Here is a 12,603-nt window from a genome sequence, read left to right on the forward strand (position 1 = left end):
GGAAAATATTCCCGGTGTTTCGTGTTTTCTGACAGATGAACCGGAGGGGGAAAGTTGCGGGTTTGATATGTTAGGGGTGTGTGGTGGATGAACGGGCTACGTATCCGGGTTCGTCTCGTCGTTTTGAGCAACTTTCATGTACAAAGTTTTTCCATCCGAGTTATGGATGAATTTCTACGAATTTCCAAAGATTTAAACAGCTATTTGGAATTCCTGAAATTTGGCTAAGTCTGAGAATTGTTCAGTTTTTAAAATCCACTTAGCTGATTTCTAAAGGCTATAACTATGGTTCTGCCCAACCTATGGATTAGTACCTTATATCAAAAATGACCATTTCCCTGTGATCTACAAGACAATATTAATTGCATCACTGCTAGTGTTCATTTGCTTAATCAAAATTTTGCTTGAAAAGTGCCACTTGTTGTTAATTCCAGAAATTGTTAAAATATACGAACATAGGATTTTGTGATTTTCACAGGATTTAATCCATGCCTTATTTAAATTTGGTCCAATGGGGTAACTTGTAGCTTGTTGAGTGTACTACCTAAACAAATTAATTTCAGCTAAGTTAGACTTTGTTTGACCACAGTTTTGTTGCCATTCAAAGGGCTAATAGAGTAGAAATAACAGAAGCTAGCCAGCGCTACAGTAACATTCAGTTACTGTAGCAGCAGCAGCAGAGATACGAACTGCAGCAGCAGGTGCGGCTGCAAGCACGGGCGGGCAGCAGTCGGGCGTGACGCGGCGTGAGCAGAGGCGAGGCGAAGCAGCAGCGCAGGCGAGGCCACGCGCAGCCGGCAACGGGGGTGCCGCCAAGCGCCGGCCGGAGGAGGACAGCAGCGTCGCCAGCGACAAGCGGGCAGATGCCATGGCTCGGGCGAGCCCGAAGGCGGGGCTGCGGGGCACGATTCGTCGCAGGGCCGGGTGCGTTCGAACGCTCGCGGCAGCGCACGTTGACTGGTGGTGGCCGCAGTCACGGGGGTGGCCGGGGTTGAGCCGTGCTTCGAGATCAGGCGATAGCCGGAATCGGAGCTCGACGAGGACGAAGCTAGGAGCAGTGAGAGGATGCGCTGGAGAGAGCACCGGTGTCGCGGCGTTGTAGGGAGCACGGTTATGCAGTCGGACGCGAGCCGCGCGTGCGGTGACCGCGACAGCGAGCTCGACGCCGGAGCCGTAGCTTGGCAATGGTGGTGCGAGCGTCGCGCGCGACTAGCTACGGCACGAAAACGGAGCAAGGACGGGGAGCAGAAGGAGGTGGAGCTCACTGAGCGGCACACACGCTGGCCCTTGGTGGGTTTAGTAGCAGCTGGGGATGACGGAGACGGCGGTGGTCACCGACGACGAAGACGGAGACGAGCTCGATCCGCGCGATGCCGAGCCCTTCGTATCCAATGGCTCGGCTCAGGCGACGCAGCGGAGGGCGGTGAAGCTCCGCGACATCTCGCCGGGGCTCGGTGTCGTCGGAGAGCGCGGGATCGACGGCGGCGAGCGGCGGAGGCTAACGGGCGAGTGGGGAACGAGGGGAGAGGGAGAGGCCGAGAGGGAGCGCGATGTGGAGTGGGGAGGAGACCCGAGGAGGCGCGGCGCTGGCGATCTTATCCCCTCGGCGGGGACGGCGAGGTGGTGCGACGGGGACGCGCCCCTGTTCATCCTGTTCATGGCGCGGTCGGAGGAACAGGGCGCGGGGAAAGGAGGCGACAAGGGGCGACGGGGGGATGGGCCGGCTCTGGTGGGCCGCAGCCCAAGTGGACAGGGGTTTCGGCCTGTTTACATTATTTTATCTCTTTACTGTTTTATTTTAGTTGCACTTTATTTTTGGTTTAGTAAAATATGAAAATAGCCCCAAAAATAGTGTGTCAAAATAATCCACTGTTCTAAGAAGTTTTACCTCAGAATAAAAATAGTTTAGTATTTGGTAAAATATATTAGGAGTATAACTAATTGTTTTGATCTAGTTTTAATCACTTTAGTGTATTTTAATATCTTATAAATATGTTGTTTCCCCACCAATAATATCCATGATTTATTTGTCACATTAAGAACATTTTAGTTTTGACTTTTGAAAACTTTAATTGTTTGACTTACTTAGGATTTAAATTTGAAACGGTTTTGAATTAACCCGAGATTAATTACAGTGACAGAGGTGACGTGCCATCATTAACGTGAGATTACTATAGCATGATTATCCGGGCGTCACACAGCTGCAACCACAGGTGGCATATTATTATCTAGATAATACAGTCCATCATGCATGATCCCCGTCCCAAGTCTTCTTCCAGTCCCAAGTTCCTGAAACAAGCACCATGATGGAAAGAAGATAGCAACACAATTAAGTTCATTTGTGATGCAACTGATGGATAGCAGATTTATTGGGAACGAGGGAACATGCAAAACAGATGACAAAGACATATCAGTGCTACACATAATTGTTCCTGATCCCATAATGGTTTGGGAGGAGCCATCAGCTAATTTAACGGTTTTCTTATTTAAATCAGGAGTATAGTCAATAAAATTTCTGTAGGAACCAGCCATATGTCTAGATGCACCTGAATCTAATAACCATGGTGCATCAATGGACTTATCTATCACAGTGTGAGAGTTGTTACCACCGAAATTTGCTAAGGCAGCAGAGGTAGGCGCTTCAACAGTTGTCTTGTCACCTAGAGAAAGCCCCTTGAATTGGCACCACTTCTCCCAATCCTCAGCAGTCATCTCAACACTCATAGTTTGGGTGGTATTTTTAGTGATCACCGACGTGTTTGCTTTAGCAGCAGGGCGTGTACCTCGCCCACGGTAGCCTCGTCCTTCAAGCCCACGGCCACGGCCTCTTCCACGCCAGTCCTGCCCTCTTCCTCTGCTGCCTCCCATTAACTCAGGGCATGAAAACTTCAAATGTCCTGGCTGACCGCACTCGAAGCATTTCTTCTCAGTTGTATTTGATCCCAACCTTTGATAATTTCCACCCTCTACTGCATAGAGTGCTGATCGCCGCTGCATGATACCTTGCATCACTGACCCGGCTGCCTCTAATTTCAATCTGGTTTCCTCACTAATGATAGCTGATATTGCCTGCTCCAGTGTAGGAAGCTTTCCGCTACCATACAGTGCAGCCCTCCTGTTTTCATACTTAGAATGAAGTCCATTTAGGAAGTCCCTCACACGTCTCTTTTCCGTCCACTTGTTAAATTTCTCAATACACTTACCACACTCCATATCAATTGGATCAAAGTAATCAATCTCACTCCACAATCTCTTCAATTCGGACACATAATCCACAACTGATTTGTCACCCTGACTCAACCCCTGCAGCTCCTTCTGAATTTTACAAGCAAGCATCTCATTACCGACTCCAGAATATGTACCTTTCAGTAGCCGCCAAATTTCTGACGCCTCCTTAATCCTTTCCACCTGCTTAGCAATTTGAGGTGAGACTGAACTCAGCAGCCATGCTCTCACCAATGCGTTGGTCATCTTCCACTTCTGGCCTTCCTTGGAGTTCTCGTCAGCTGGTTTTTCAATTGCCCCATGTATATAGCCCTCTAGACTTCTTGAGACAAGAATTGTCTCTGCGTGCTCTGCCCAACTTGCATAGGTTTCAGACCCATCTAACTTCACCAGGGGCATTTGCAATGGATGAACCTCCTCCTTGACCTCTGCTTCTGGTTTTGAACTCCCTCCTTGCTTGCTCATAGCCTCGAACAACAATCTGTATTTATCATCCATGGCTTGCAACACCGCTGCAAGCTCCCCTGCCGTGACTCCCGATGGAGCGACATCCTTGTCACCCATCGTTGCAAACCTCTCTTTGATGTGCTGCTCTGACCTGGTCTTCAGCAGCCCAGAAATCCTCTTGCTTCAGGACCAAGCACACTTGTGACCTTTGGTGCTTCTTTCTCTGTTGCAACACAACAGCAGCTCCTGCCTCCTCCTGGACACAAATCTTTCCCAGCAACACCACGCAACCACCTACAGGGAACACTCTCCTACACCTCTGCTTGGCACCTCCAGCCTGCTTCCACACCTACAGTTCTGCTCGCCTCCAAATCAGTGGATCTCCACCAACTGCTGCCCCAACCGAACACAATCCGTGCGCTGGCTCTCTCTGCCGGCGACACCCTTGCCGAGGCTTCCGATTTCGAGCAGCCTGCACAAGGCTACAAGCAGGAGCACCACTCCCAGGTCGCACAGCCACCAGCTTCAACTCCAACCCGCTGCACCGCCTCACACCCTGGCCGCAGCTCCTTCTATTCGCTCCAGTCCACCACCAGAAGCACTCCTCTTCTCTCCTCGACCACAGCAAGGAGCGCCACCATTCCCTTGGTCGCCGGCGGCGGCTACAGCACCTGCTCTGACACCATGTTGTTGGATTTTGTGGATTTCTCTTCTCTAGTCAGGAAGCTAAGGGGGGAAGCTAGGGATTTCTGGAAGAACCTTATCTCCCGATTCATTCCTCCTTGTCTCAGTATATACAAACTACATTTACATTTTAACCCTTCTCACTTTCCTATTTGCAACTAACTCCTCACAACACTATGAAATGGCAATTGGAATGCAACTGAAGAAAAAAGATCAAGACAAAGAGCTATTCTGTTATCATCAATCCAAAAATTGTTTGACCTCAGGATATAAAAAACAAAAAAAGTTTACTTTATATTGGTTGGGGTGCGCCTGGCCTGGGCAATAGTGCAACGCCCAGGCGACACACGAGGGCCCCACTAGCAAGCTAGTGTGGTGGACTCTCCCCCACAAAAAATAAATTTAATATCGTTGTGGGCACATGGCTCACATATCAGATATTAAACTGATAAGAACAGATACTACACTTGATCTTAGCCAAAAGGCCGAGAAAGGTATGCTTTGGAATGCTGGCCTGGGTCTCCTCTTATAGCTCGGTTGGCTCATTGTGCTTCTAGCGCGGGCGAGGTGGGACTAAACAAGTTAGAGTTCTTAACAGAGTCATTAGACCTGCCTCTGCGTTTTACTACCGGTTCTCCTGTTTTGGATATCTTGGCCCAACTAAGTGATAGTGGCCCAGATGCCCCGACAGCCCAATAATGTGGCTTAACTCATACTCATGGCCTGACCATGGTAGTAGATAATCAAAGTTGTCAAGTAGCCAAAACGACATGACTAACTAACTAATGCTTCCCCTAAAAAAACATTACTAGCACCTGGCAGCTCACCGAATGATTCATATTTTAGCCTGGAATAGCAACGCTTCCTAATTTAGTTTATTTTATGTAATATAATAAAAAGCAAACCTTTTTCACTTGGGTGTGCAGGGATTTAACTTCAAGAACTTGATGAACCTGTGAAGACCATTGAAATGACATCTAATCTACCCAGTTAGCAATGTTGTCAGAGAAGTATCTGCAATTTCCATGTCGGTTACAGAGGGCCAGCCACTTGCTGTATTAATTCTTAATCAGAACAGTATTAGTAGCCACGCGTTCAGCGATACTTTCTTTCTTTACCTTGATCAAACCGCTGTACGCTGATGAATGCCTCTGTTCAACTGGGAAGAAACTAAAGTGCAGTTCGCGTCAACACAGCATCTTCGGGATATTACAGCAGAAATATACCCCGCAGAAATGCAGCTCTTTATAACCAACCATATATGTTCATTGTTCAATGACAAGCAGCCGGCCTGATTATGTTTCTGTCACTGACACTGCAAGTTCTCACACGGTACGTTGTCCATGAAACTAGAAAACTGCACTTCTTGCCGTCAGACTCTTAAGTCTTCCTTGACTAGTGACTAGACCATTGACACAGTGGAGATCCTCACAAAATAAGCGTATGTTGCTCTTTTCCCACAGTATATGCTGCATTTCGTAGCAGTAATATAACGGCCTAAGTATTATGTTCAAGTACCGCTTGGCATGAGCGGTCCGCTATCTCAGAAAACAATCAACAAAAAGGTTTATGTTAAAGTTAAACACGAAAGCGATTATTCAAGTGTTCAATAAGAACTATAGAAAAGCGCCAAAGTGTACACTGCCTGCATGAGCTTCTGATTTCCTTTGTTTTAAAGAACCATGTCATATCATTACGATCAGGAAATAGGAAAAGGGAAAATGGGGGTGGGGGAATGCAGCCGACGGTATCCCAGAAGTTTTAAGGCAAGACAGGAAGTCAAGAAGAAAAATTGATACATCGTGTGAGCCACTGCTATGTACTCCTCCACAACACTAACAGCTTGTTATGTATAAACAAGGACTTCAGACTAGTAAAATAGCAGTAATAGTTTTTTTTTTCGGGGTGCAGTAATAGTTAACTGTAGAGTTGGCCAAAGCAATTAGGCCTAATTTTTTTAGCTTGTGTTAGGTAAAATAATGGTTAATTACAGGGTTAGCCAAAGCAATTAGGACTAAAAATGTTTACTTTGTATTGGTTGGGGTGCACCTGCCTGGGCTGTAGTGCAAGCCACTGTGGTGGACCCTCCCCCACGAAAGATAAATTTAATATTGTTGTGAGCACATGACCCACATATCAGATATTAAACTGATAAGAATAGATACTACACTTGATCTTAACCAAAAGGCCGAGAAAGGTATGCTTTCGAGTGTTACCCTCCACCTCCTCTTATAGCTATCTTGGGCGACTGCGCTGGTTGCACGGGCGAGGTGGGACTAAACAAGTTGGGAGTCATTAGAAACCTGCCTCTGCTTTTCCCTGCCATTGCTCCCGTTTTGGACTTCTTGGCCCAACTAGAGATTAGTAGCCCAGAGGCCTCAACAGCCCAGCAACCATGTGGGTGTGGCTTAACTCATAGTCATGGCCTGATCACGATAGGGCATAATTAATTGTCAAGCAGTGGTTACTCAAAAAAAAAGTTGTCAAGCAGTGAAGGAGTTAATAGTGGTTATTAATTAACTATTGCTACCCCTAAAAAGTTAATTAACTCTTGCTGGCTCCTGCAACTCATCCGTATCTGGTTAGCAACCTTTCCTAAATTAGTTTATTTATTAAATAACAATGTAATAAAAGCAAGTTTTTATCATTTGGGTGAAACTCGATGTACCTATGAAAGCTATTGAAACGACATCCAAACTACCCCAATTAGCATTGCTCGCAGTCGCAGAGAAGCCTCTGCATTGTTCCTGTCAGTTAAGTGTGCTGTATTCACAACGTTACAGAGTGCTATTCAGAACAGTATTAGCAGCGATACTTTCTTTCTCCTCCTTGATCCAAACCGAACCACTCTAAGCTGATGAATGCTTATGCTGCCATCAACTGGGAAGAAATCAAAATGCAGCCCGCGCGAACACCATGATCGACACATATTACTGCCGTGAGAAGAACACAGATCGGCCTAAGGCATGCATCACCATGGCAGTTGGTTACCTTGTTCGGGTTGGCTGTACCAGCACTCCAGCAGACAGTGCCGTTCGTGAGGGTTTGCCCAGTTCCGGCGTTACACAATCACATGCACGGCAGGGCAGCTCACATGCATAGACACACTCATCTAGAGAAACTCGAGATGAGTCGTCCAACCTCCCCCGCATGCCTATTCTCCCCACATAGTGCCAGCTCCATCGCTTGCGCGCACAAGCAAGGACTCGACTCCTCCCTCCGTGTATATAAGCAGCGGCATGGTTACACCCATCTTCTCAGAACCACACCGATCGAGCCAAGAACTTTGCAGTGCGTGAGGGAGTGAGAGAATGGCGGGTGGCAAAGCAGCTCTCCTGGTGGCCCTGCTGCTCCTGAGCCTGGCCTTGGAGACCCAGGCGGACAGCGGCGGCTACGACCCCGCCCCGACGGCGACGCCGCTCACCACGTCCCACAGGAAGCGGCGTCCGTCTCCGCCGCGCCCTCCCACGCCAACGCTGCCCCCGTACACCCCGTCCCCTCCTGAGCCCACGCCAACGCCGCCGCCGTACACTCCGTCCCCTCCTGAGCCCACGCCAATACTGCCGCCGTACACTCCGTCCCCTCCTGAGCCCACGCCACCCCCATACGCCCCGGCCCCGATGCCATCTCCCTTCCTCGAGCACGGCGTGGAAGCCGACTCCGCTGGCGTACAGGCTGCCGCCGACTACGAGGAGCCGCCATCGACGCCGGATAATGCTTAGGGCTGTGACCGTGAGTCCCTGCCAATGCATGCAGGGCCATTCTCTCGGAGATTAAGTAATATGTAGTCTGAATAATAATGCAGATTGCTTGGTTACCCGCCGCTGATTTGTGTTCGTCCAGAGTTAGCGTACTTTCATGCATGTGGGTATTGCTACTGTTGTGGTGTTACTGTAAAACCATTATCTGATAGTATAATGTGGAAATGGAGATGGGAAACTGCATGTTGTTTGTCCCAACATGAGTTCAACGTCAATAACATGAGTTCCGCTGATGAGATGTGATGTTTGCATGTCGAAACAGTCAATACTATGGCAACCAAAGCTAGTTCTGCAGGATGCCCATGCCACACGCTTGAACAAATACTTACGATCAAGCCCTTCAGCTGCGCGCATAAGCCGGCACCGTACGTGGCGCATGCCAAACCGTCCGATGAACGCTTATTCTTTTTTCTATCTCATCCGCCGAATTTACGTGAATAAATTTACTAATAATGTTTGCATGGGAGCTAGCGTACGTGAAGCATGTTTCACTGCGCCGGTTTCATTTCAAAATGAATGTTTGTTTTCTCACAAGCCAGCGGCCTAAATCATGCTGCGTTCTAGCACCAAAATGAGAGAAACACTCGACAGAAAGAGAGCAGAGAAACCCACCTTTGTCCAGCAAGGGTGTTTATATTACTGTATAAACGTTCCATTACGTCATTACGTGCGTGATCGACTTTGAAAAATCATTCAGTGTTCTGAAAACGGTTGACGATAAGGTTAATGGATTGGAAGAGAGAGCCAACTGAAGGAAGATAAGGTTATCAGTCAGTTGAACAACCTCTCCTTTCGGCTGGACATGGTAATGTGTGTCACCTCATTTGTAGGACTACTCGATGTTACTCGTTTTGTTCAGAGCTCACCTAAACCTTGATCGTGTTGGTATGCAAGAAACCAAACGGGTATGAAGCACTGAAACAGATTGTGCTTTTTTGTAAACGGTTGAAGTCCTCATTACGCAAGTGAGAATAATGGAATCAATCTCCCATAGGAAATATTTCAATGCTTTTAAGTATACATAGAGGAGGGAAATGCGTATGAACATGCACATATGGGTGCTTGAGCTGTCCACACCCCCTCGTTTACTTGAAGATCCCTAAAATATAAAGTTGGTGTGAAATTTACCTTTTCTGAAATCGGAGACATATTGAAACAAACAAAACGAAGGAAGTGAAATAAATGATGAAACGGATGTATTTGAGATTGTTCTTGTGTCTAAGGTCTTGTTGTCAGGAATTCAAATACCAGTCATCCAAAAAATCACAATGAAATAAAATGCATGTCTCTTATTTAGGGAGAGAGAAGTCAATCAGGAGCTATGCACGCAACCGTTCTTTTGTGCATGCTTTCTTACCTCCTCACAAAAGCTAACACAACTTGATTCATATTTGCTTGTACTATATATCAATTTACAACAACTGCTTTACCCGCAAAAGCTAGCGGAAATCTTCATGCATATTTGATCGCTGGATACTGCTCCGCTACCTTGCAGAGCCGTTCAAAAATGCAAGTTAGTGATTTGGGGAATTTGTGGAGCAAGGTGCATGTATATGACCTAGGTACAGGATTACACACGAGAGATTTACCCTGTTCCGGGAGCGTATTCGAGAGGCAATACCCTACTCATCCTTAGGCTCTGTTCGGCAACACTCCACTCTTCCAAGATGGAGCGGAGCACGCGGAGCGCCAGGTTAGTAACTCCCCAAATTACAACTACATGCCACTTCGCTCCCGGTCGGATTTGCGGAGTGGAGGTGTCGGTGTGAAATCTGGCAGACCTTGGGGTAGGGGGTCCCGAGCTGTGGATCTCGGATCGGTGGTAATAGGAACAAGGGAGACGATGTTTACCCAGGTTCGGGCCTTCTTGCTGGTGGTAAAACCCTACGTCCTGCTCTTATTTATATTGATGGAGATGTATCATGTACAAGATTGATCGACCTTGAGATCATAAGTTGTGTTCTAACTCTAGGGCTAGGTGAATGTAATTGTGATTCGGTACCTTCTACGGGCTAAAACCCTTGACTTATATACACACCAAGTAGGGCATCTACGGTTACATGGTCAGTATCTAAGGGGTCGCACGAAGACGGCAGGAGATGTTTTGGAGTATACGTCAAGTCTTCGGCAGAGGCAGCCTTGATCATGCCTAGGCACGCAGCTTTTGGAGTCCAGCTCGAAGCGAACGAGGGCCCACCGGCCCATCCGAGGACTATGGACCGGTTAGGTTAGTACCACTATACACAGGACAACGTCCCCAAATAGGCTCTTAGTGTTTGATCAATCCTTGTAGGAGGAAACAATAGATTCTCCCCTCACCTCGTTTTTTTTTTGAAATGGGCAGCTCCTTTTCATTCATATCATAGTTGTTCATTACAGATAATGGACTTGATTATATCAGGACACTCATTCAGCCAACATGAACCAGAGTCGTGTTCTGCCGATTTGGCAAGAACATGAGCAGCCTCATTACAAGTACGAATAACATGTCTAAAAGTACATGATGCAAATTTTGTAGCTCTACTCTTAATATCGTAAACAATAGCACCAGTCAGGGACCTATCCATGCTCTGTTGTTGGACTTTCTTAATCACCGAGAGACAGTCTAAAGCCACCTGAAGCCTTTGGACCCCTATGTTTTCAGCGAGGATGAGTGCTTGGCGTATAGCATAGGCTTCAGCAACCTCAGGACAGTATACGTGATTAAGAAAGCCACGACAAGCAGCTCGCACCAGTCCCTTATAATCACGCATTACCAATCCGAACCCAGCGCGTCCAGATTTTGAGAAAATTGCAGCATCCACATTGATCATGAGCAGGCCTTCCGGCGGCGGAGACCATTTATGAATTGATGTCGATGTCTCACGCCTGTTGGAACCTGCTAATATGTTGCTGTTCAGCGAGATAAAATCAATATAAGCCTTGATCCTTCCAGCAATATGAAGGGGATGAGAGATTGTCTCACCATTGCGACATGAGTTCCTGTTCTCCCATATATGCCATACAGCCACCGCAAAAATCATGGAGTGGAACTCAGAAGCTTCAGACATCCAGTCCATTAACCATTGCCTGATATGAACAAATTTTTTTAGCTTTAGGCAAATACCATAATCTTTCTTTAACTCCTTCCATATTTCTTTGACATATTGGCAGTGAAAAAAACAATGTTCCACATTTTCCTCTCTATTACAGAGATGACAATCATACCTTGCTGGGATTGATCGCATTTGAAGTTGAATACCTGTAGGGAGGCAATTATGAGCCATTCTCCACAAAACCACCTTCATCTTGTTCGGACATTGAACTGACCATAATTTCCTCCAAGCTTTTTCCGTGGCCTTTTGGTTTGACGTCGCACCTTTGGCCTCTTTACTTCTCACTAGTAGAAAAAAGGGTATTTCTCCCGGTTCATAAGGGCCTTTAGTCCCGGTTCTGGAACCGGGACTAAAGGGTCGTTACTAAAGCCTCCCCCTTTAGTCCCGGTTCTTACACGAACCGGGACTAAAGCCTCTCCACGTGGCCGCTGCCTGGAGGTCCACCTTTAGTCCTGTTGGGGAACGTTGCAGAAAATTAAAATTTTTCCTACAGTTTCACCAAGATCCATCTATGAGTTCATCTAAGCAACGGGTCAAGGGAGTGATTTTGCATCTACATACCACTTGTAGATCGCGTGCGGAAGCGTTCGAGGGAACGATGATGATGGAGTCGTACTCGACGTGATTCAGATCACCGATGACCAAGTGCCGAACGGACAGCACCTCCGCGTTCAACACACGTACGGAACGAACGACGTCTCCTCCGTCTTGATCCAGCAAGGAGGAAGGAGAGGTTGAGGAAGACAGCTCCAACGGCAGCACGACGGCGTGGTGTTGGTGGAGAAGCAGTACTCCGGCAGGGCTTCGCCAAGCTCGTGACGGAGGAGGAGAGGTGTTGGGGAGGGAAGGGGCTGCGCCTTGGTTGTGTCTTGCAGCCCTCCCCTCATCCCTCTATTTATAGGGGAAGGGGCAAGGGGGGCCGGCCCCTCTAGATGGGATCTAGAGGGGGGGGGGCGGCGGCCAGGGAGGGGGGACTTGCCCCCCAAGCAAAGGGGGTGCGCCCCCTTTAGGGTTTCCCCCAACCCTAGGCGCATGGGCCCAAGGGGGGGGGGGGCGCCCAGCCCTCCAGGGGCTGGTGCCCTGCCCCACGCGGCCCATGTGGCCCACCAATATGCCCCCGAAATTTTCCGGTGTCCGCATGACAACTTCCCATATATAAATCTTTACCTCCGGACCCTTCCGGAACTCCTCGTGACGTCCGGGATCTCATCTGGGACTCCGAACAACATTCGATAATCACATACAAGTCTTCCTAATAACCCTAGTGTCACCGAACCTTAAGTGTGTAGACCCTACGGGTTCGGGAGACATGGAGACATGACCGAGACGGCTCTCCGGTCAATAACCAACAGCGGGATCTGGATACTCATGTTGGCTCCCACATGCTCCTC

The 12,603-nt window shown here is 47.9% G+C and overlaps 1 protein-coding gene, 1 non-coding gene and 1 pseudogene across 2 annotated transcripts; 1 reads left to right on the forward strand and 2 right to left on the reverse strand.

Moving 5' to 3' along the window:
• Nucleotides 1–4,657: 4,657 nt before the first annotated feature.
• LOC123140222 (U2 spliceosomal RNA) lies at nucleotides 4,658–4,854 on the reverse strand. Its single transcript, XR_006469872.1, has one exon. It is a non-coding gene; the product is annotated as a U2 spliceosomal RNA (small nuclear RNA).
• A 1,540-nt stretch (nucleotides 4,855–6,394) lies between these two features.
• On the reverse strand, nucleotides 6,395–6,557 carry LOC123140240 (uncharacterized; annotated as a pseudogene).
• Nucleotides 6,558–7,623: 1,066 nt separating this feature from the next.
• On the forward strand, nucleotides 7,624–8,269 carry LOC123133849 (extensin). Its single transcript, XM_044553246.1, has one exon. It carries the CDS (start codon nucleotides 7,668–7,670, stop codon nucleotides 8,076–8,078), a length of 411 nt encoding a protein of 136 aa, XP_044409181.1. The 5' UTR covers nucleotides 7,624–7,667; the 3' UTR covers nucleotides 8,079–8,269.
• The last annotated feature ends 4,334 nt before the right edge of the window (nucleotides 8,270–12,603 follow it).

Source organism: Triticum aestivum, chromosome 6B, assembly GCF_018294505.1.
Source record: "Triticum aestivum cultivar Chinese Spring chromosome 6B, IWGSC CS RefSeq v2.1, whole genome shotgun sequence".
Taxonomy (NCBI): Eukaryota; Viridiplantae; Streptophyta; class Magnoliopsida; order Poales; family Poaceae; genus Triticum; species Triticum aestivum.

Bases quoted from the DNA above. Each gene is read 5' to 3' on its own strand.
- LOC123133849 (XM_044553246.1), top strand. From the start codon at position 7,668: ATGGCGGGTGGCAAAGCAGCTCTCCTGGTGGCCCTGCTGCTCCTGAGC.